This window comes from Astatotilapia calliptera, chromosome 20 (genome assembly GCF_964374335.1).
Source record: "Astatotilapia calliptera chromosome 20, fAstCal68.1, whole genome shotgun sequence".
In the NCBI taxonomy this organism is placed as follows: domain Eukaryota; kingdom Metazoa; phylum Chordata; class Actinopteri; order Cichliformes; family Cichlidae; genus Astatotilapia; species Astatotilapia calliptera.
The window spans coordinates 22,167,127-22,190,024 of NC_137441.1; the positions used below are offsets into that span (position 1 = coordinate 22,167,127).

A 22,898-nucleotide genomic window follows, 5' to 3' on the forward strand; every position below is an offset into this window, starting at 1 on the left:
ATTTTGGTTTTGGCATCTGCTGTCTGCTAAGATATTAACATTGTTTTTTCTTTTTATGGCTAAAGACTGTCAGAGCTGTAGTGGTGTTTAACTCAATCAGCTCACATCGCACATGTGAACATTATTAAATAAATAAAATAAAATAAAGCAGTACGTGTGTGTGTATGTATATTACTCCGTTGTTTGCTGTCTTGGCTACAGGGCATGTTAATCTGTTAATTACATTTAAAAAATTCAGTTTTGAAAAGATTTTAATTTCTTAAGGATAAATATTTTTTTTTATACAAACCTACCCTACCCGCTGTGAAAAAGGAATTGACCTCTAACACTAATAACTGGTTGTTCCACACTTTTCAGCAAAAATCCCGAAACGTTGATTCTGTTCATCTGGGATTTCCTTCCCTGGATGATAACTGGGACGAGTCTGTCACATCACTGCGAAGGATTTTTCTCCATTCTTGTTTGCAGACTTATTCAGTCATGGCTTCAGTATGAAAAACTTGTTTAAGATCAGGCCAAAGTATCTCAATCAAATTTAAGTTTGGAATTTAAATAGACAACTGCAAAAATGTTTTTTTTAAATTGAATTTAATGTAATTTATTTAAGCTCAGGGGTCGACTTAGTCTACAGTAATTAGGTCTGGCGGTAATCAGCCCTGATGCAGCTAGTGAAATGGAAAATTTATTTTCAAAAGATGATTATGTTTTGGTGCGTAAGTTTATTTGTAAATAGTTGCAATTTTATTTATTTTAATTTAAATCTAATAGAAAATAAAGTGTTGAAATAATGGAGGTCTATGTATTTCCTCAAGTGACTATATTAAGGTTTGCACACATCAGTGCACTTTTTAAGGACTATTGTCATTTCATGTGATTTCTTAATCTTTTCTTAATATTCAAATATGTAAAGCCAAGCATTATATTAGTTACTGACAGCTTTATGCAAATAAACTGAGAGGAGAAGATTTAGATAGAGATATACCAGTCATGATAGACTGCTTTAATTTTGTGGTAATAAATACAATGTTGAAAGAAAGCCAGTGTTTTATGCATAAACTATTCATGTGTAAAAGTTAGTTATGGCATATGTGATACATTATTGAATAGTGTGTGTCTCTACAGCGTGTGTTGGAGGACAACAGGGTTGGTTTGTGCATCCAGACAGTCTTGTTTGCTGGTTAGCATGCCCTTTAATTTTGCATTCAGTTTGATACAGATGTAAAGCACTGAAATTCATGAATCTGTTGTTTAAGTAAATATTCAAAACAAGTGAAAGCTCCAAAATCATCTTTTTTCCCCCTTAAACACTTTAAAACCCAGTTCGGAATGGATATTTTTATGTTTCCTGAGAATATGTCTGAAGCAGAAGCATATGTACGAGTACAGTTTCCTGTTTAGATAGACTATCTGGTTTCAAAAATACAACCCAGAGGTTTGTGGCTTCATTTCTGTTAAACTTGCTCCTAACTTGAGCTGATGGTTGAGTCAGTTATGCCTTAACTCTGATCGGTCCACTGATAAATGTGGTCACGACACCACTGTGTGAGTCATACGCTTCAAAGTGAGATCAAGAAGAAATCAAACAGATTTCCAATAAAAAAAGGAATTGAAAAACATTTTGTTACTTTAAAACTAGTTATTTTTACAATTTTATTTAATTCACTTTATGTTAGTGTCTCTTAGTGAACCAGACAAACACACAAACTGATTTAGAAGGAGTTATAATATGTAACTTGTGTGAACCTTGGCATTCATTATTTGCTTTGTTAACACTGACCTGTAAATCATTCAAGCATAAAAAAGGAAACTAGACTAACTGCATGTGGTGCAGTAAAGGTGATTATATCCATGTTGAACTAACAGCGTCAGAACAGCGGCCCTCGTTCTATGATTACGGTTACTAATGCCACATCAATTACAGCTTCCAACTCACATGACCCCTATTTTAGTTTCTTTACATTGGCTTCCAGTTGATTTTGGATTCTCACGCTTGCATGCAGAGCACTAAACGGACAAGTTCGTGACTACTTATCTGAACTTCTTGGTACAAACACTGCTGCTTGCTGTCTTCCCTTGCAAGCTCAAAATCTAAGACTGAATACTGTAGGTGACAGAGCTTTTCAGTCTGCGGCACCAAGGCTTTGAAACACCTCATCTCCCCGGCTTTGTTTAGGTGGCTCCTCGTAGTCTCTTATAAAACAGTTAAAAACGTTTCTGTTTATTCAGGACTTGTGCTGACATTTTTTTTAATCTATGTTATTTTTAATTATTTTCTAACATAGTTCTCTATTGATATTGCATTGTGACTGTTATGTCTGTGTTATATAAACAATCTTACTTTACTATATTAATAAAATCAAACTGAACTGCATTAAAAGTGATTTGATTAATGTGCATCAACGTAGGATGAAAAAAAGTGTTTTCTTTCAACCTGCTGAGACCCCTTGAACAGAGTGTATCTCTTAGAAAATGAGATATCTCTTGGAAGTCTTTTAGTGACCTATTTTGCTTTCACCTAATGTGCGGTTGGGCGTAAATGTATTTCCGCAGCTAACCAAAGGGCACTTGAGAATATTTTTTTCCAGTTACTCACAGCTCTGAAAAGTCTCCAGCCACAAAGCCACAGAGCCATACACTCATTTTCTCTCATATACTCATTTTATACCTGTGACCACAGTTCAGGCAACATTCACATGTAAAATCTGACTGTAAAATAGATGGATAATTTCATTAGAGTGACTAGTAGATATCCATTACCATTCGCTTGGATGTGTTTTTAAAGAAAATCTCTTGTGTTTTTATGCATATTTTATATATTATATCTTGTATATAATCTTTCTACACTCTGCAACATTCACTCCAAATGAATGTTTACTTGCTATATATGCAAAATATTCTTATTTACATTTATTGCACAGCCTTTATAATTCCCCTTCATGTCATTGTAATTTTTACGCAAATGCCATTCTCTCTATTTTAAGGATGCTTTTTTTTTTCAACTTCTAGATGCTGTGTGATAAAATATACCTGGTTTGTTGTTTTCCTGTCTTCTCACTTAAATCTTTCCATTCTAAGAATTATTATTTTTTTGCTGATATGAGCTGATGTTTGCTCTGCTAATGATTGCTATATGTGCTGCTTCCAGTATTAGTTTTCTAGTATATAATGTTCTCAGACATATAAAAGATCAAGAGGTTGATATTTGGTAGAATTTTATTCAAGAAAATTTTTTGTTGCTGATGATACAGCAACAATTTTTATGATAATTTGTTCAAATTAAAACTTTAAAATATTTTTTTGATATTTTCTACCTATTAATTTTATTATTTTAGTATCAGAACTTGGCAATCTGTCTTTGCTTGTATTCAGAAAGGATCATGGTCATTTAGTCTGAAATCAACATGGGCCGTCTGCTCAACTGTCCCTGATTTCCATAAAAATGTTATGACCCAACATTTCATCTATCACGGTTCTGGGTCTTTCTGACTCAGCTTTTTGAGTTCATGTGTTTTTATATTATGGTTTATGTTTTGAGTCCTTTGTTGTACTGTGTTTGTTATTTCCCTAGGTTTCAGTTATGGTTATCATAGGTTTATTTCTTAGGTTTTATAATATGGCTTCTCTGTGTTCTATGTTGTGCCTACTGTGCCTTTCTGTACCACGTTTCAGGTTCCTATGTTCTGTCTCCCCAGTTGCTGTTAAGTTTACATGTATAGAGTTCAGTCAGTGTCTCATGTCAGTGTTTCTAGTTTTGCTTCCCTTGTCTCGTCCAGCCTGATTACTCCCAGCTGTGATCTGCTTCTGTGTCTCATTCCCTCGTTATCCCTCAGTATATTTAAGCCCTGTGTTTCTCTACGTTCACACTGCAGGCGAAAGCGCATCAAATCCGATTTTTTTGACCCTATGCGACCCATATCCGATCATGGTATGACAGTATGAACGGCACAAATCCGATCTGGGTCACTTTCGTATGTGGTACTGAATCTGATACATATCCGATGTTTTAGAAAGCGACTGCTGTTTGAACGGTCATGTCGCATTAAATCCGTCTTTTACGTCACTGACACAAGACAGACGGCAATTATCAGCGCCGGAGAAGCGCCCGAGAAGACATCGCGAACTCCTGGGCGTCCAGCGTATATGTTAGTGAAACTGTTGGGAAGATAATGTTGGAGAAACGTGAACATTTTATTTGTACTGTATAATCTGCAGATTCTGACAGAAATCTGCAACTATCCTTTGAATCACCGCTCCTCTCTTAAACAGCAATAAGGATCATTATTATGTTATTTACATTGTTACATAAATAACAAAATAACTTAAAGCAAAAATTGGGAAACGTAAAGTCCAAAGTCTTTATATTAAGGGCCATCAGTCAAACAATATTGTTTGCTCTGGGTCTAAACAGAGCGCGTTGTGTGTGACGTCTTCTTTTGTGCATGTGGGCCGCTTTGAGCGTTCACACTAGAGCGCGTTTGCTGTCGCATTTTATTTGTAGTGTGAACAAGCAGACCAAAAAATTGGATTTGATCAAAAAATCGGAATTGAGCATTAAGACCTGCAGTGTGAACGTAGCCTAAGTCAGTGTCGTAGTCTCCCTCATGGCTGTGTTTCCCTGTGTGTTAGTTATCTATGTCCCAGTTTAGTTTTGTTATATTTTTTGTGACAATCTGCAATAAAGCAACTTCATGAGTTTAATTCCTGTGTGGTTTCCTTCTCCTGCCTGCACACAGCCGAAACATGACATCAACATAAATATTCCCCCAAATTTTTGATTCATACTTCTGAATTTTAGATTTTCAATTTTAATTCTTGCAAAAACTAAAAAATGTCATTGTCATTCAATTTTCAAAGTAGATTGAAAAATTATGGCAACATATGCCACAAAAACAAAAATATCAGATATCAATAATCATTACCCAGAAAATTATTTTGTTAAATATGTACACATTTTTCCATTCAAGACCACTCGAATTTCAATATTTTCTGCTCTGGTATATCTTTTTTGCATAAAGATGTTATAGTACAAAGGGTGAATATATATTTTATATATGGATTGCTGTTGATTTTATTTGGGCATGAATATCTCCTATCGTCCTTTCTTACAGTCAGCATGAGTCAGGATGTGTTCTCTGGGACTGATATTTAAAAAATAGAAATCTCTTGGCTATTCAAGATCCTGAATTTCAAGATGGCACTCGAATTATGATTGAGAAAATACATTTGTTAAACAAATACACATAGAACCATTCTACCTACCTACCATTTTGAGGCCTTCTGTGATGAATACCATAGTCGATAAATACCATAGTGGCCTAAAAGTCGGTTGACTGACCTAAAAAAATAAAAACTGTTTAAGTAAATTGGAGAGGGTTTAACAGAAAATGTTCGGAAATGCTTTGCTGATGTTTAACAAAATTATTATTTTTAAATTTTAGTTAGAATAATCTAAGAACTCCAGAATTGTATTGTTTTCAGACAGTCTGCTCATGTATTTTGATTTTGTGATACAACTTGTCATATTTGCAATCAGCACGATTTTTGTCACTTCTGATGAAGAATTTCTTGTTGAAAAAAAGCATACAACAGGCTTTATTTTGCATTCAAAATGAACTATTTAGAAATTGTCACCATATGTTATCCTGATTCAGTTTTATGGTAAGAATGACTAGTTAAAACAGTAATAGTAATATAGTAATAGAGTAGTACATTTAAAAATAGTTTTTGTGATATTTATGCTCACATATTTCCAAAGTTTTCAAAATGCAAAAAATATAAAGCAAAAATTTCACAGTAATGATCATCACACTTTGGATCAGAGCTGCTTAGATCTTGGAGGGAAATGCACGTGTTTAACGTAATTGTTGTCTTAGTTATAATTAAGGTATCATTGAGAAACTTCTGAATTTCGCTCTATTTGGATTCCATTATAGACTTGAATTTCTTCTATTTTGATTGGAACAATTATTATTTGCTGAATTTAGCTTCAGTCTTCAGTCTGTAAATACCTCATTCAGAAATTGTCGCTGTCTTTTGCAATATTAATTTTTTCATTAGTATGTGCTTACATACTGATTTTTGCAGGAGAGCTAGACTCCAAGCTTTTTTTTTTTTTTTTTAACAATAAAATTTCACAGTACTCGTTATGCTTGTAATATCTTCAAGATTTAGACCAAAACGGGAGATGGTTGGGTAGAAAATCTTAAAAAATTGGCTGATTTGAAGTGGAATACCCAATATGACCCTGTTTGAGGCAGATATTATATGATGATTGTGAAGTCTATACTGTAATCAGTAGTCTATGTCATAAATCTGTAATGTGTAAATAGTTAGAACTCTGTTTCTAGATGAGCCTGCGTCAACATTTTTGGAATTAATTAATTAACAGTCAGTTATTAATCATTGAATCAATAGTTGATCAATTCACAATTTTTATAAAATCTCTAGTGTGTGTAAAAGCGTCATAGTGAGTTTGAGTTCAACGAAGAGAAAAGCATAAAAAGGTGCTGCATAAGAAATAAGTGCACTTGTGTGTTAGTTTTCTTTTAAATTAAGACAATATTCGGCAGTCTAAATTTGGCGCGTATGTTGCTCATTTCCATTTTTGGTGGGCGAAGCCACGGCAATATAAAGCTGAGAACATCATTTGTCTGTCTCACTCTCAAGTCATGAGCTGTGGTGATGATGTGGTTCCTCCTCCTGCTTCTCCACCTTGCTCACATTGGGCTGATGATCTCAGGCAAGTTAATTTAATTTATTTCATTCTGAATACGATTAATTATTGTTATTTGTTAGATTTAAGAAAGTATCTTAAAAATGTCTGTGAAGTATTTAACATCTTTGAAATACTGTTTTAAAAAAAGCTCAGTGTGTGTGTGTGTGTGTGTGTGTGTGTGTGTGTGTGTGTGGATCTGAACTGATTTGAGATTTAATACTCAATTTAAAGCCAAAGTAATAAAATAAATATGCTATTTTCTTGCAAAATATATTGAAGTAAGTTTGTGTCGAAGTAGGAAGTGTTGTGTCCTCTAATGTGATATACCAAATTGCACCACTAGAGAGTAGTATTGTGAAAACGTGCTGTGGAGAAAATAGATGAAAAACATCTGAGAGAGCTGATGAATGCGCTTGTAACACCCTACTACATCCAACTATGTAGGTTTATGTGCTGCGATCATTAAAGAGCCACTTGTTCCTTGCAGAGGACTTGTTTCATTATCAGTCACCATTACAGGAAGGAATCTTTAAAATATTTTTGAAATCCTAACAATGTTTTACAATGGGAATCCCCCTCTCTATTCAAAAAGTTATGTGAAATGGTTATATTTCTATAGCTTTTTTTTTTTTTTTTGCAAAGATGAGGTGTTGCGGGAAATTCGGAATTTCAAAAATTCACAGTCAACAAAAAGCTTTAACTTTTCAAATGTATGTGGAGATCTATTTTTTTATTTAGAGAAAAATGACTACTTAAAGAGCAGCATGAGGTCCAGTGATGAGCATTGTCACCTTACAGAGTGCTAGGTTCGAATCAATGATGGGCCTTTTCTTCGTGGAGCTGGCACAGCCGGCTTGTGTCTGCATGGGTTATCTCTGGGTACTCTGACTTCCTCTCACAGTCCAAAGATATCCGTGCAGTAGGTTAATTGGTAAATCTAAATCAGCTGTGGGTGTAAACACGAGTGTCTCCATGTGTTAGCTCTACAACAGATTGGTGACCTGTCCAGGGTGTTATCTGCCTCTTTCCCTATGACGGCTTAATTCCGACTTCCCAGAAGTTTTATAAGCAGACCTGTTTGGATTAAGACTTAGTGGATTCAAAATAATAATGATGATAATAATAATAATAATAATAATAATAATAATAATAATAATAATAATAATAATAATAATAATGAACAAAAACAATGTTTAGAAATATCTTGCTAGATATATTAATAATAAAGTAAAACATAAAAGCATACAAAACAAAAACAAAATGTTTTGTTATGGCAGGAGCTCAAATTCTTTACAAAATTTTAACATTTTATCCTTTGCAGTTCCCAAAAGTAAGTCAGCCATGAAACAAATCATAATAACAATAACAATAATAATAATTTGCTGTATAAACCTTGTATGTTCCTAGCTGAGGACAAACTGATTCTAAAAAACAAAGGAGGCTACCCATGTGAAGGCTACCTTGAAGTCTACCATAACAACATATGGGGTTATGTTGGGGATAGACTCTGGAGCAACAACACTGAAAAAGTGGTTTGTAAGAGCACTCACTGTGGGGAACCTGTGGAGAACTCAGTAACAGATATTCCCAAGCCTTCTGAAGACAGACCGATCTGGCTCAATGAACTGGAGTGCAAAGGACACGAGAGCGCTCTGTGGAAATGTAAACATCCTGGTTGGAACTACAGCGATTACTCAAAGGTCACAGTGAAAAAACTTAAGTGTTCAAGTAAGTTTTTCAAATTTTTCTCTGTTTTTGTTATTTATTTATTTATTTATTTTTGGTGAGCTCAGTGACAATGACTCTTAGCTAAAAGTTGTTAAGGGAAATCAATTGTGGTGTTTGTTTGGTTGTTTTGTGTGGGGTTTTTTTGTGTTTTTTTTTTTATCTGTGTTTATATTTGGCTGATAATTGAGTGTGCTCTTCAAGGTAATATCACATTAAGCCTGGATGGACCCAAATGTGCTGGAGCTGTCCAGTACTCTGTTGATGGCATAACTCAGGGTTACTTTTGTAACAACAACATTGGTATGTCTTCTCTTTTTGTTAATTATTTATATATATATATATATATATATATATATATATATATATATATATATATATATATATATATAGATATTTCAAAGGGCAGGGCTGTTTAAATATTTTCAATATTGCTCTCTCTCAATTTGATTTGCAATAAGTTCTATCATTTTTTTATGTTTTGCGATGTTTTTGATGAACAAACAATAAATTATTCCTCTCTTAAAAAGGTGAAAAAGAAGCCAGGCTTCTGTGTAAAAATCTCGGGTGTGGTGGACTCAGAGAAATTCCTCCCTCAGAGAGGGGGGATAGGGAAAGATTCAAAAAAGCATCAAAGATGAAGCTTGATTGTTCGGCTTTTAAAAACGGAGACCCAGATCATCTGTGGCAGTGTGCGAATGGCAATGATGATTCAGCATCATGCAAAACTTTCTCTGTCATATGTGAAGGTAACACACACACACACACACACACACACACACACACACACACAGACACACACACACACACATATGGTGAAAGTGTTTTTATGAACAGGTTATACGAGACTGCAGCTCAAAGGAAACCAGTCAAATGTGTGTTCTGGGCAGCTGGAAAAAGAAGAAAATAACAACTGGGTACCTGTTCAACAGGACAACTTTGATTTTGATGTGTGCCAGCAAATGCACTGCGGTAACTCTCTCAGCCCAAACAACCGCACAAACAAAAACCTTAATGTGACATGCACAGGTAATTCAACACATCTATATTCCAACACAAACAACTTCCAAGCAAACACTTCACACTGTGAAACTGCTCTCTCTCTCTCTCTCTCTCTCTCTCTCTCTCTCTCTCTCTCTCTCAGATAAAGTTAAAGTAGTTCTGAAGGACTCTGGTAAAGACAGCAAGTGCTATGGTACAGTTAATATTGAAGTGAAAGGTTCAGTTAATCCTGTGTGTGCCTCCACCTGGACTAAAAAGGAAGCTGAATTGGTCTGCAAGGAGCTTGAATGTGGGGAAGTGAGTGTTCAAGTTTAGTCAACATAAGTTACCTGGTGTTCTGATACATGGATACTGAGTGTATCAGAAACTGTCCATACAGCAGTGCTATGGACTTTATTGTGATAAGTGTACTAACGTGCACCATTAATACTTAATTAATAATGATTATCAATGAAATAACATAAACTCATAAATGCTCTGTTCTAGCTGATTTATACTAAAGTCGAACGTCAAAATTCAAGAGGGATAATGGACCGTGTGATCTGCAAAGGCAGCGAGTCCTCACTGTGGCACTGTCAGTCTCAGCATGGCAAGAACATCCAGTGTTCAAACCAACCTTATGTGGTGTGTTCAGGTGAGATACAGCAGTGGAAATGTACAGAGTGGCTGCTGATGGCCTTTGTCTACTTTTATAATGGGATTTTAAATCCTGCAATAAATTCTCTGTCGAGAGAGAAAATGAGTTACTTCATTCAGTGAAATTGTGACATTGTTAAATTCTGATTTTATTTTTCCAAAATGTGTTCAGTAAGAGTTTAATTTAATGTATTTATTCTTTTTGTGTTTCGTGGCTGATAAATCTCTTATTGTCGTGGTACAGACAGTGTGGAGGTGAAACTGGCAGATGGTCCTGGAAGATGTGCTGGAAGATTGGAGATAAAGCATGAGGGCCAGTGGAAGAAAGTTCCTGTAAAAGAATGGACAGACGCTCAATTAGCAGCTGTCTGCAAACAACTGCAATGTGGGGAAAAAGGCAAAACTGAAAAATTCAGTCAGGGTTCTGGTAGCTTCCTGTCAATAACGTGTCCGAGAAATAAGAAGATATCAAAGATATCTGAGTGTTTAACAGAAAACTCAAACAACCAATTTTCGGATCGGGAAGCAGCTGGAATCACCTGTGAGGGTGAGTGTAATGTTATAATTTCTCTGCCCTTCAGTGACATCAGCCGGAAAAACGGTTTCCTTTCTTAAAGGAAGAATTTTTGTATCTTTGGCTTTTTAATTGCTTAACACTGATTATATTGGTGAAGTTTGATCAAAACGGGAAATACTAAATTACTAATATACGACAAAATCTTAGAACCAGGAAAAAGCCATTTTCATTCATCGATGTGAGGCAGAAGAAAAGAAAATGTGTTTTTTCCCCTCAGCTTATTCTTGACCTCATTCAGGCTCAAGAGTCCTTCTATACCTACAGTTTAATACTTGCAAACTAAGAAAGGGATTTTTGTTAATCTGTTTTGATCAGAAAAGTGAAATAAGACACTACAACTTTCATTGATCATGCCATATTACCATTTTTTCTTTAACATGCTGCCTTGACTTTTTACTCAAATGTAATTTACAAAATTATTTTTGGAAAGTCACATGCTTCGTAAAGAAAGTCTTAAAGCCAATGCCCATTTTTTTCTTATAAAGAGAGATAAAACTGAGTATATTTTAATCTTATAAATATTAAATTGGCCTCCAGTTAAATCTTTACTTGATCCAGAATGCTGCAGCGAGAGTACAAGAGAGAGTAGATTTGTCGTATCTTGGCTTCTCTTGATTGGAACCCTAGATCAAATTTAAATCCATCTCTTCACATACAAGGTCTTGAATAATCATCTTAAAGAACTACATTGGCAGTTGAGCACTTCCCTCTCAGACTACAGGCTTGTGGTTCCTAAAAGTGGAATAGAAGGCAGAGCACTCAGATTTCAGGCTCGTTTTCTGTGGAATCACCTCCCAGTTTGGATTTGGTAGACAGACACTGAAAGAAACTACGTCCCGGGTCTGGTCCGTGGATCGGGTTTCTCCAAGGCGTGGGCGTCTATATGGTAAATGGTAAATGGCCTGTATTTATATAGCGCTTTACTAGTCCCTAAGGACCCCAAAGCGCTTTACATATCCAGTCATCCACCCATTCACACACTGGTGATGGCAAGCTACATTGTAGCCACAGCCACCCTGGGGCGCACTGACAGAGGCGAGGCTGCCGGACACTGGCGCCACCGGGCCCTCTGACCACCACCAGTAGGCAACGGGTGAAGTGTCTTGCCCAAGGACACAACGACCAAGGCTGTCCAAGCCGGGGCTCGAACCGGCAACCTTCCGATTACAAGGTGAACTCCCAACTCTTGAGCCACAATCGCCCCCTATAAGCAGAGTTTTGTCTTTACCCTATAAGATTCAAAATTATTCTTAAGTAACACTCAGCAATATATTCTCAAGTAGCACTCAGGTATGCCGTCAGCGGGTTAGTTACGACGTCGGGAGCAGCTGGGAGAACAAAACGACACAGAGACTGTCCGGGTTGCTTTCCCAAAATCAACTCAAAGTTGTATTCCTTTGCGCAGTGGTATTTATAGACAGAAAGGTTCGTGTGTCAACAAGTTTCAAGTTAGAACCATATAAGGAAGGTCCCCCCCCGCTCCGAAAGGGGCCTTCTACAATCGTATCTCAACATACCTTTAACAGGTCCGTTAAACACTTAGACAGTTAGAATCCTTTGTTCTACAATTGCAGTAAAATGCACTCTCAAGGCCTATAAATCTTCAGAATCAGAATCAGAATCAGAATACTTTATTGATCCCTGGGGGAAATTATTTTTTGTTACAGTGCTCCATTTTAAACCAACATTAAGACAAGACAGACAATACGCTAACTAAGAATAGTACAATATATACATATATATACATACATACATACATAAGTCACTTATAAATAAATATTTGGAAAAGAAACATGTGTAGCTGTAGCAGCAAACAGTGTGTTAAGTGGATGCGTTGTACAGGGAGATGGCCACAGGCAGGAAAGATTTCCTGTGTCGTTCAGTGGTGCTTTTCGGTAATCTCAGTCTCTCACTGAACGAGCTCCTGTGACTGACCAACATGTCATGGAGTGGGTGGGAGGTGTTATCCAACATTGTCTTTATCTTGGACAGCATCCGCCTCTCCGACACCACCTTGAGGGAGTCCAGCTCCATCCCCACAACATTGCTGGCCTTACGGATCAGTTTATTAAGTCTGTTGGCATCTGCGACCCTCAGCCTGCTCCCCCAGCATGCAACAGCATAGAGGATCGCACTGGCCACCACAGACTCATAGAAAATCCTCAGCATTTTCTGGCAGATGTTGAAGGACCTCAGTCGCCTCAAAAAATAGAGACGACTCTGGCCCTTCCTGTAAAGTGCTGTGGTGTTTTTAGCCCAGTCCAGTTTATTGTCAATGTGTACTCCAAGGTATTTATAGTCCTCCACAATGTCAACACTGACCCCCTGGATTGAAACAGGGGTCAAGTGTTTCCTGGTCTTCCTGAAGTCCACGATCAGTTCCTTGGTCTTTGCCACGTTGAGCTGCAGATGATTCTGCTCACACCACGTGACAAAGGAGTCAACCACAGCCCGGTACTCTGTCTCATCATCCCTGCTGATGCATCCAACCACCGCAGAGTCATCAGAAAACTTCTGAAGATGGCAGGTCTCTGTGCAGTGGCTGAAGTCTGTGGTGTAGAGGGTGAAGAGGAAGGGGGAGAGGACAGTCCCCTGTGGTGCCCCTGTGTTGCTAATCACCTTGTCAGACACACACTGTGGGAGACGTACATATTGTGGTCTTCCTGTCAGGTAATCAACAATCCAGGACACCAGAGAAGCATCCACCTGCATCGCTGCTAACTTATCACCCAGGAGGGTCGGCCTGATGGTGTTGAAAGCACTGGAAAAGTCAAAAAACATGACCCTCACAGTGCTCGCCGGCTGGTCCAGATGGGTGTAGACACGATTGAGCAGGTAGATGATGGCGTCCTCTGTTCCGAGACGAGGCTGATAAGCGAACTGAAGGGGATCCAGATGTGGTCTTACTATGGGTCGCAGCTGGTCCAGGATGAGCCTTTCCAGGGTCTTCATGATGTGGGAGGTCAGTGCCACGGGCCTGTAATCCTGGGGGCCACTGGGACGAGGCGTCTTTGGTACAGGGACGAGGCATGATGTCTTCCACATCACCGGGACCCTCTGCAGACTCAGACTCAGCATAAACAGTTTATGAAAGACTCCACACAGCTGGGGGGCACAGGCCTTGAGGACAAGGGGACTCACTCCGTCTGGTCCAGCAGACTTGCCTGAGTGAAGTCTCCTCATTTGCATCTCAACCTGGTATTGAGTGAAGGTGATGGGTGGGGGAGGGGTGTCAGGAATCTCACAGGAGGCAACATGTGAAGAGAGAGGCTGGCACAGTGGTGTGGCTCTGGATTCCAGGCTGACTGCAGGTGAGGTTGTGGGGGTCGGAGCAGACACTGTGGGGTCGAATCTATTGAAAAACAGATTCAACTCGTCGGCTCTATTCTCACCTCCCTCAGCTCCCCTGCTGTTGGTTGGCCTGAATCCAGTGATGGTCTTCATGCCCCTCCACACCTCTCTCATGCTGTTCTGCTGGAGTTTCCACTCCAGCTTCCTCCTGTAATTGTCCTTAGCCTCTCTGATCTTGTCCTTTAGTAACACCTGGATCTTCCTCACCTCCTCTTTGTTGCCCCCTCTGAAAGCCCTCTTCTTGTTGTTGAGGAGGGCTTATACAGAGATCTGCTACATCCTGAGTTCTGACACAATCCAGATGGTCTTTACATAAACATCCTCTGCAAGGGAGTGATAAGTAAAAGAGTGATTTGTTGGTGTTTTCCTTCCAACCTTAGTATCTACTTTCACACCATAAAATCTTCAGTTGACACAGCAAGAGGAGATGAGGTTCAAACAAAGGGCATTGCAGAAACAGGGTCCTTTGTATAATATCATCAAAAGAATACCCAGTACATGCTCCAATAATACTAAATTATCTAACAGACACCTTCTCTGCTTTTAAGATTAGGCTTCAAACCTTCCTTTTTGATAAAGCTTATAATTAGTGCTCAATAAGGTGACCCCGAATAATCACTTAGTTATGCTGGAATAAGCCCAGACTGTGGTATATCTCCATTCAGCTTCTTTCACCAAGTATGTATTTATGCACCACTTTCCTATTTTTGTGTCTATGTCTTTGTGAACCACTGACCTTTCAACAGGTAGATGACCTGCACAGCCACTTACTGTATATCATGTTTCTCTCTTTGTGTCCATCAGGTCACAAGGTGGTGTTTTTAAGTGGAACCTGTTCTGGTCACGTGGGGATAGAGCATGGCAGAGAAATCTACTGGCTCTCTGGGTCTAAAGAGACATGGAACCAAGAGTCTGCAGACACAGTGTGTCAGCAGATGCATTGTGGGAACGCTTCCAGGTTTTCTTTCAATTCTAGGGCTGATATGATTAATAAAGTTTGGAAAAACTCTTTTAGCTGCTCATCCAGAGAAAACTCTCTTTTTGAGTGTAACCAAACTACACCTCTGCCTCCTGACCACCATAATTCTACTGCCTATGTGAAATGTTCAGGTAATGTGAAATATGAATGAGTTAAAGTATAAAACTAAGAATAAGGTCATTATGGAATTGATTTATTGTGTCACAGAAGAGACAATTTATTTATAACAGACTTTACCTTTTAATGTCCATAGATGTACATTCACCTCCTTGTTTTCTCTCAATCAAATTTCTACTATTTTCTATTTTTTCTGAAACCTAGCTTGGTCTAAGAAGTTGTGAAATATCTGCTGATACTAGTTTCCTCTTAAATTTAACTTTTTCATGTCACAACAGGAAATATTGAGATGAGGTTGACGAACAGCTGCTGGGGAAAAGTCAGGATTCATGTAGAAGAGAAAGAAGGAGATATGTGTGGAGACACCTGGACAGAAGACAAGTCTGTGAAGCTGTGTGAAAAGCTGAACTGTGGGACACCCATAAAAGCCCACAACAGTCCCAAAGATGGTGATATCTTCTTTAAGAGTTTACACCCGACAAATCAGACTACTGACCTGACACAGAGCATCTTTGTCAAAAACCAGGACAATGATAAGTCCTGTAAACAAAAACCAGCCTATGTTGTTTGCTCAGGTAATTAATTGTTTTTTTTAAAAAAAAAAAACTATTTTTAGATTGCAAACATATAATAAATGTTGTGACTTTCCTTGGCAGAATGTTTCATTTTCAACTAATTTGCCTCCTTTGGAAAAAAGTGCCAGTTTTATTGTTGCAGTTTATTGGATTGTTGAATTTTTGTCACTAAGTTACAGGATACCAGAATTTAAAAAACAAAAAGAGACTGATTTTTGCTTTAACATGAATCTGTTTTTAAATATTCCTTCAAATCCTTTTTGTGTTAAAGAAGCAAATTTGAATTTTTCTGAAGTTACCTTTTCATCTTTTCACTATGACTATGATGGATAATTAAAAATAAAGTGACAACATTACTAATTTGTTTCAGGTAGTGTCAAGCCCAGATTTAGCATTCCCAGTTACAAATGCTTTGGAAACGTAGAGGTGGAGTATGAGGGGAAGTGGATCCCTGTGTGCGAGGATGCTCTCAAAGACACTAACAATGGAAACACCATCTGTCAGGAGCTTAAATGTGGTGATGCTGTGGAGACTCTTCCCTACTTTGGACCTGCACCAGCAGATAAATTAGCCATTTCAAACCTAAACTGCACTGCAAATGCTAACAGTCCATTATCTGCATGCAGCAGTGTTACTGCTTCTACAGCTGCCTGCAAACACAGTGGCCTCCGATGCTCTGGTGTGTATAATGATCTTTGTGTCAGCAGTTTCTGAATTATTCTTTGCTCCTTCAGCCTAATTTTAAAATAAAGGCTTTGAAACTGAATTGAAATTGAAACAAACTGAGACTAGTTTGTATTTCAGAAAAATGTTGAGATAAAAATAATGCTGCGTTCAAACTTTGACATGCTCGCCTTGAAAGGTTACTTTTAGTGAAATAAAGGGTAGAATGTTAACATCCTCACCTCCATTAATGATATTTGTTCTACTCAGTTTTACTCTTTTCTTCTCTGCTTGTTGTCCATGTCACCAGTACGGCTCTGCCACACAGTCTGACTCACTTAATGTCTGGAATCAGCTGGAAACAGCTGGCCTGTGCAGTCTGATGGTTATAGAAATATCGCTGTCATCAGTTGTCATCTCTTTGTTATCACTCTATAAAATCATTTTATTTACACAGCAGTCAGAAGGGTAGCTAAACTTCAAAAGTGTAAAACTTTAAGTTGATGCAGGATCATAATGTCATTTCTGTGTGCAGAGTGTGTTATTTATATCATTCAGATCCTGTTGGTTACATCATGTTTTGTGAACTTTTTATTTCTCTTGTCTGTCTCAGAATGGAGGACGATGGTACCTGACAAAAAGGCCTGTAGTGGAACAGTGTTGGTTCACTGGAGACAGGGACTCAGTGCTGTTTCCAGAGAAAACTTCAATGAAACTGAGAAGGAAAAGCTTTGCCAGGATATGGACTGTGGTGGATACCAATCAACAAATAAAATCCACCCCCAAACAATTGAAATAGATTCTTTTTGGAACAAAAGCTTCAGCTGTGGTGAAAATCCAGGAAGCATTTGGGAATGTGAAAATAAAACCACACCCTCAAGGAAGGAGCCCGTCTTTATTGAATGCAAAAGTAAGATTTATATCAGCAGGACTGATCTTAAATGATCACAGACTTTTTACATTTGCACTGGAAACACTGAAGAGTGAAACAAGACACTCGGAGTGTGAAGGAGAATTATTCCAGATACACTGGATAAAGTAACAAACCAAAGCTAAAAGTGTTAAATGAACTATTTGATTATGGACTTGTGCTTCATATTTTGACTTTGCAGTGCAGAGAAGATTAACTGATCATTTCTACCTCAGTGCTTTATGTCTTTATCAATACTTGACTGCAGTGTTTATTGCTTTCCTTCCCAGAGGAGCCCAGTGTCAGCCTTTCACAGGGCTGTCGTGGGGAAGTGAGGATAGATGGCGTTCCAGTGTGTGCTAGTAACTGGGATCTATCCTATGCACACAAAGTTTGCCAAGAAAACCTTTGTGGCAATGCTGTCTTCATTGAATCCAAAGCTCCATCAAAGGGTTCAGGTAACATTTACCATGTCAGCTGTGAAAAGTACCATTCCATCATTGGCCAGTGCAGGAGGACTAAAGGAAAGTGTGACAAAAATGTAGTGTTCATTACTTGTAGTGGTAAGTGTGAGTCCATACACCTCTCTTTCCATAAACTCATCCCTATATACAGTACATACATGTATGTCCTCTCTTAATTATGGTAGTATTTTAATTCATTATCTTTGAGTAATTTTTCTTTCTTTCTTTTTACAAAAGGAAAGTTGTTTTTTTTTTAAAAAAAATAAAATAAAAATGACATTTTCAAGTTGTTTATGCCACTGTTAAGGAACTTATTCCAGTTTCTGTAACAATGACCATTTGGCTGGTTCAGTAGAAAAGTCATCTCAGAAATTTTAAAAATGTACAAGTTATTTTTGTTCATTTTTTAAACACATTATGAACACAAGCAGACCATCTCTAACATCATATTTGCCAGACAGAAGTGGATGAGCTTGTTTCCTTCTTTAAACACAGTTTCTTTGCTTTTACAGAAAGTGTAAAGCTCCGCACGACTGAAAAACATGGAGGTGTCCTTTATGTCAATTATCGAGATAAGTGGGAAAGAGTATGTCCATTTAGGGCGGAAGAGAAAGAGTATGTCCAAAACTTAACGGCAAAGCTCTGTGAAGAAATTAATAATGAGACCCATAGCGGCTCTACGGAAGACAAACAGGTAAATCTTTACATTCTGTTTCTTGAAACCGGTCACTAATTTATCTCGTATGCTACAAACCAATATCATGGACAGTTTCCTGGCTCTGCGTTTCAGCTTATTTAAATCTAATAATGAAGAATGGAATGTGATTTTTATATTATTTAGGTTTATGAAATGGAAAGAAATCTATGGGAGGTTTAGCTGACTAAATACAAAATGCTCAAAGATTTTTAAGTTAAAAACTTACTGGACACTTTGCTGACACGTAATTTGCAGAAATATAAAATAAATTGAATGTCCCAATACTTTTGGTCACTTTAGTGACTTCTTTTGCTGTGTGTTGCTTTGATGCTTCAGTCAGGCCTGTTTTTCACTGCCAGAGAAATTTCAGTGTTTTCTATTCCGGCTGTATCTCTAAATGTGAAAAAGTTTAAATTTGATTCAAGGTCAGCTTAGAAACAACACTGGAGTTCACTGATGTTACCATGGATGTCAAGCGCTCTGTCAAACAACGTTCCTGCGGAAACGTTTCTCCAGCTGAAATACTTTGTAAGACAAACCACAAATCCTTTCTCAATAAGTTCTATTGTTTTCAAAAATATTCATTCAACATGTTTTGCAGAGAAGAGATTTTTTAAAATGGGTAACTCTGAGCTTACTTACCTTGAGGTGGTGCAGATAAACAAGATGAGTCAAGTACAGCTCTCAGTGTGACTGAATCCAGAATAAATAAAGTGGTTGTTTTTGATTTCAGGCTACGAGCCACCCCCTACACCTCCACCACCTCCTTCTACACCAATAGCACCTATTATCGTGGGTGTGGGATTTCTTCTTGTTGTTGTGATCTTAATTTTGGTATTTTTACGATTCTATCTCAAGAGAGCCAGGAAGTCCAACGTTTCACGTGAGTATCTTTATTACATGACTTAAACACATGGCTTGTTTCACTTTTAATGAATTACTTTAAAAAGTGTAAAAAACCTGCCTGAACATGAGAACATAATCCAGAAAAAGGTGTTTGAGAGTTTTTTTTGCCACAAGAGGGCAGTCTCCAACATACTGACTGAATTCTGAATTCAAATAGTGCCATCGCTACTGCTGACAAAACAAGGAACGCATCATCTCATTCAAACATTGCTCACTTTAAAAACTTAGGGAAACATTGTGAAAACTACCCAAACTTGTGCTTGTGTCTTGTATTTCCTGCTCGCATACTCAGGACTGGACTGTTACAAAAAATCAGCCCTTAGTTTTTCTTTTTAATCTCCTTGCTAAAGTTGTTTTTGGGTTAGTTCTTAGTTGAACTGCACTACAGTATGTGACAATTAATAGCTAAACTTTATCTGTTGACAGTGGCTCATGGACAAAGTGGCCATTCATTTTACTTTTGTTGGGACTGCTGTCCCTCCCCCTGCACTTCTCCACGGCAGCCTCCTGTTACTGTGAGGGTTTGTTACTACAGCAGTTGTTGCTGGAACAGCAGCAGCCCCGATAACAAGTGGCCTAATATGATATATTTTGCTGCATTTATTTTTACGTTTCTTTTCCCTTTCTCAGCTTTTCAGCTCCACCTTTTTGCCACTTCGTCCATACTAAATTCTGTTCTGCAAGTTGTGTGAGCACACATGGAAAGTAGGGGAGGGCCTAGTTTAAAGATTTGAAAACAACAACCTGAAAGGAAAATGTAACCCTGTTTTTTCATAACAAAAAGTAATCTTATCTGAACAATAACACTGTTGCTTACATTCAAAGTGCCTGTATCAAAAATGAATAAATTGCCTGCTGACAGTGCTTTTATGGCTGATTCCAGATTAGCGCACCAGTCTTTTTCTGTACCCTGGTACATTGGTACATCACTGGTACATTAACACAGTGCACTGTTGTTATGTACTCTATGAGTAAATGTGTAACACTGTAACCTTTCAGCAAGAATGCTGCAAGACAAAGAAATGGAGTTTGAAAGTGGGGAATATGAAGATGTCACGAACAAAGAAAATGAGATGGAAGACTTAAGTCATGGCAGTGAGTCATTCATTTATTAATTTGTTTATTGATTGATTGATTATTTTTTTCATTCATTCATTCATGTTTTCTAAATACTTTATTGCTTCTGATCACAGTGCCCTTTAAATACTGTACACCATGTTTGTTTGTTGTAGGTCTTGCTACTTCTTATATTTCTATGTCCATGGTTATATTTTAAACAAATATTTCTTATCACTGCATATCAATATTCCATTTTTTCTGCTTTTGCAAGTTATTTCTGCTTAATCATACTGTGTCAAGAACAAAACCTTACCTCAGTTAAATCTGGATTTTACCCCGTCTGATGTCGTCTCTTTGTGCAGCCCTACTGCTCCCCCCTGCTGACTACTTGAAGGCGCACAATTTCAATTTCACCGTGGACTTGAACAGAGATATAAAACATATATGAAATGAAAAATTATCTTTCAAACTGACTTTCATGGCAGAGATCATTGGTAATAACAGTTAAGCCTCTGGATACAAAGAGCAGCAGTTTTTAGTGAAAGTCTATGGCTGTCAATCTTAAATTACATGGTAGGCCACTTACAGGAACCAGTAAAATCCCACTTTCTATCAGCCTAAAGAAATGTAACTACACATTTAAAATAATAATAAGGGCAATTTAAATAGTATTTCTTAGTTTTCTGCATGATAAAAAAAGAAATGCTGCCGTAGTAAATGTCAAATTTGAATTGCAATCATCAAATGTGTAATATTACAGAAAAATAGAAAGTTTCTATTAATTCACAGGAAATACCCTGATGGGGTTTTTTTTTTTTTCAATTTAGACCGACTGTAAAAAATGAAATAGTAAATCATAAAGACAGGAACTTCTCTATGATTTAATGGTTTATCTTTTCCAGTACTTAATTCATTTTGTGCAGTATAAACATCCTTGGGGGACCTATTTTTCAGCATGAGAAGCTGCAAAAATTAATTAATTAAATAATTGTTTTTCTAAAACAATTTGCCTGTCTTAGATTTATCTCAGATTGTTTCCAAGTGGGAGTTCTTTTTAAAAAGCCAACATGATGTAAGTGTTCTCTTGCTATTTTTCATTCAGGAACCAGATCAGAGGCTGAATTAATCTCAGAGAAGGATGGGCAGAATGTTTCCTCTTATGAGGATGTTGAAGCAGATGAGGCTCGACCCCTGACCTTTCAAGGCACTACTGTCATCAACATCAACACGCATGAAGGTGTCCATAATGAAAGCACTGGGGTTCTAAACTAGTTCGATCACAGTGTTTTCACATTTCAATAACAGTAAATGGCAATTTGGAAAATCAGTGAGTCTAATCTCTGTTTAACACATGTCATCTGTTTTTCTTTGTGACAGACGGGGTGACCTACGAAGTGGAAGATCCACAGGAGAATTATGACGACATCGATACAATCCCTGGAACCACACAGACTACAGCAGAGGTCCATGAAAGCCTTGAAACATCACATGACTTAAACTCAGCTGCCCCAGGATTGGTGGAGAGAGATGAGGACTACCTAGAGCCAGATGTGGATGGGTGAGCCGAATGTGGCTTTAGAAACTACTTTTAAAAATCAGTCTCAAAAAGTGGCTCATGTCCAAATTCACCTTCATTTCTCTCAAATGAATATCAAATGAAAAGCAATATTAAAATCTTTAAATTCAACATACATTTACTGAAATGGGTGAAGGAAACTTCCATTTGATGGAGGAACAGTGCAAAACGACTGAAAATCTATCTTTTGATACTGTATAGCAAAAAAACTTAAAATGTACAATGTTTTATAATGCCAGCCGCTTCTTCCTGCTTCTAGTCTATAGGCTTACCTAACTGTCTTGTTACTTTTATATTCAGCATAGAAATGTGTGTAATATCAATATTCTCATCAAACTCTGAGTATAAAAATACAAGTGTATTTCTCACAATATTAAGCTATTGTTCTAAATATAGTATATTCTTTAAAGCATAAATATAAAGAATTCAATATCTTGTGGTTGTCGTCTTTTTGTGATATTGTTTCATTTTAATGCAATGTGTCATTAAATGGTCCAACATGAAATACCAATGCAGTTGGTATTTCTTAACTGGTCTGTTAACAGCTTATCTTAACGATGCTCAACTTGACAAAAAAACTAAACAACAAAACCCAACACCCAATTATTATTATTATTATTATTATTTTTGATTATTTCCCCCATGACTACAGCTTTTTTGTGGCTAATTTTCACATTCCTGACAACTGTTCACAGTGCACATTTTTCTATAACTCACCCAATTTGTGTATTGTTTGTATTGAGACTTAATTACGGCATGATTAAGGTTGTGATTGATGTGAATGACATGTTTCATCCTGTTTAGCTTCTCTGGGTAGGTACATTTTGTTTTGAAACTAGTCAACAGTAGCATGTGATTAGAAATCTCTGTGAATTATGGATGTACATTGCTAACAGAACTAACTAGCTAGCATGACCGTTAGCTACTAACTCATTATTTTGTTCTT

The 22,898-nt window shown here is 37.3% G+C and overlaps 1 protein-coding gene across 1 annotated transcript; it reads left to right on the forward strand.

Annotated features, from left to right (window-relative positions):
- Nucleotides 1–8,097: 8,097 nt before the first annotated feature.
- LOC113013782 (scavenger receptor cysteine-rich type 1 protein M130-like) lies at nucleotides 8,098–22,382 on the forward strand. Its single transcript, XM_026154930.2, has 18 exons — nucleotides 8,098–8,443; nucleotides 8,645–8,743; nucleotides 8,971–9,189; nucleotides 9,278–9,469; nucleotides 9,585–9,739; nucleotides 9,929–10,076; nucleotides 10,323–10,625; nucleotides 14,811–15,116; nucleotides 15,381–15,677; nucleotides 16,048–16,356; nucleotides 16,954–17,250; nucleotides 17,541–17,813; nucleotides 18,227–18,408; nucleotides 18,837–18,939; nucleotides 19,145–19,294; nucleotides 20,317–20,412; nucleotides 21,479–21,613; nucleotides 21,754–22,382. The coding sequence occupies exons 1-18, from the start codon at nucleotides 8,113–8,115 to the stop codon at nucleotides 21,936–21,938; spliced, it is 3,780 nt and encodes a 1,259-aa protein (XP_026010715.2). The 5' UTR covers nucleotides 8,098–8,112; the 3' UTR covers nucleotides 21,939–22,382.
- Nucleotides 22,383–22,898: the final 516 nt, after the last annotated feature.

Excerpts from the sequence above, each read along its gene's own strand:
- LOC113013782 (XM_026154930.2), top strand. The coding sequence starts at position 8,113 with ATGTTCCTAGCTGAGGACAAACTGATTCTAAAAAACAAAGGAGGCTAC. Across the intron at positions 10,626-14,810 it reads AGCTGGAATCACCTGTGAGG|GTCACAAGGTGGTGTTTTTA; the intron begins GTGAGTGTAATG and ends TGTGTCCATCAG. Across the intron at positions 18,940-19,144 it reads TTCTCCAGCTGAAATACTTT|GCTACGAGCCACCCCCTACA; the intron begins GTAAGACAAACC and ends TTTTGATTTCAG.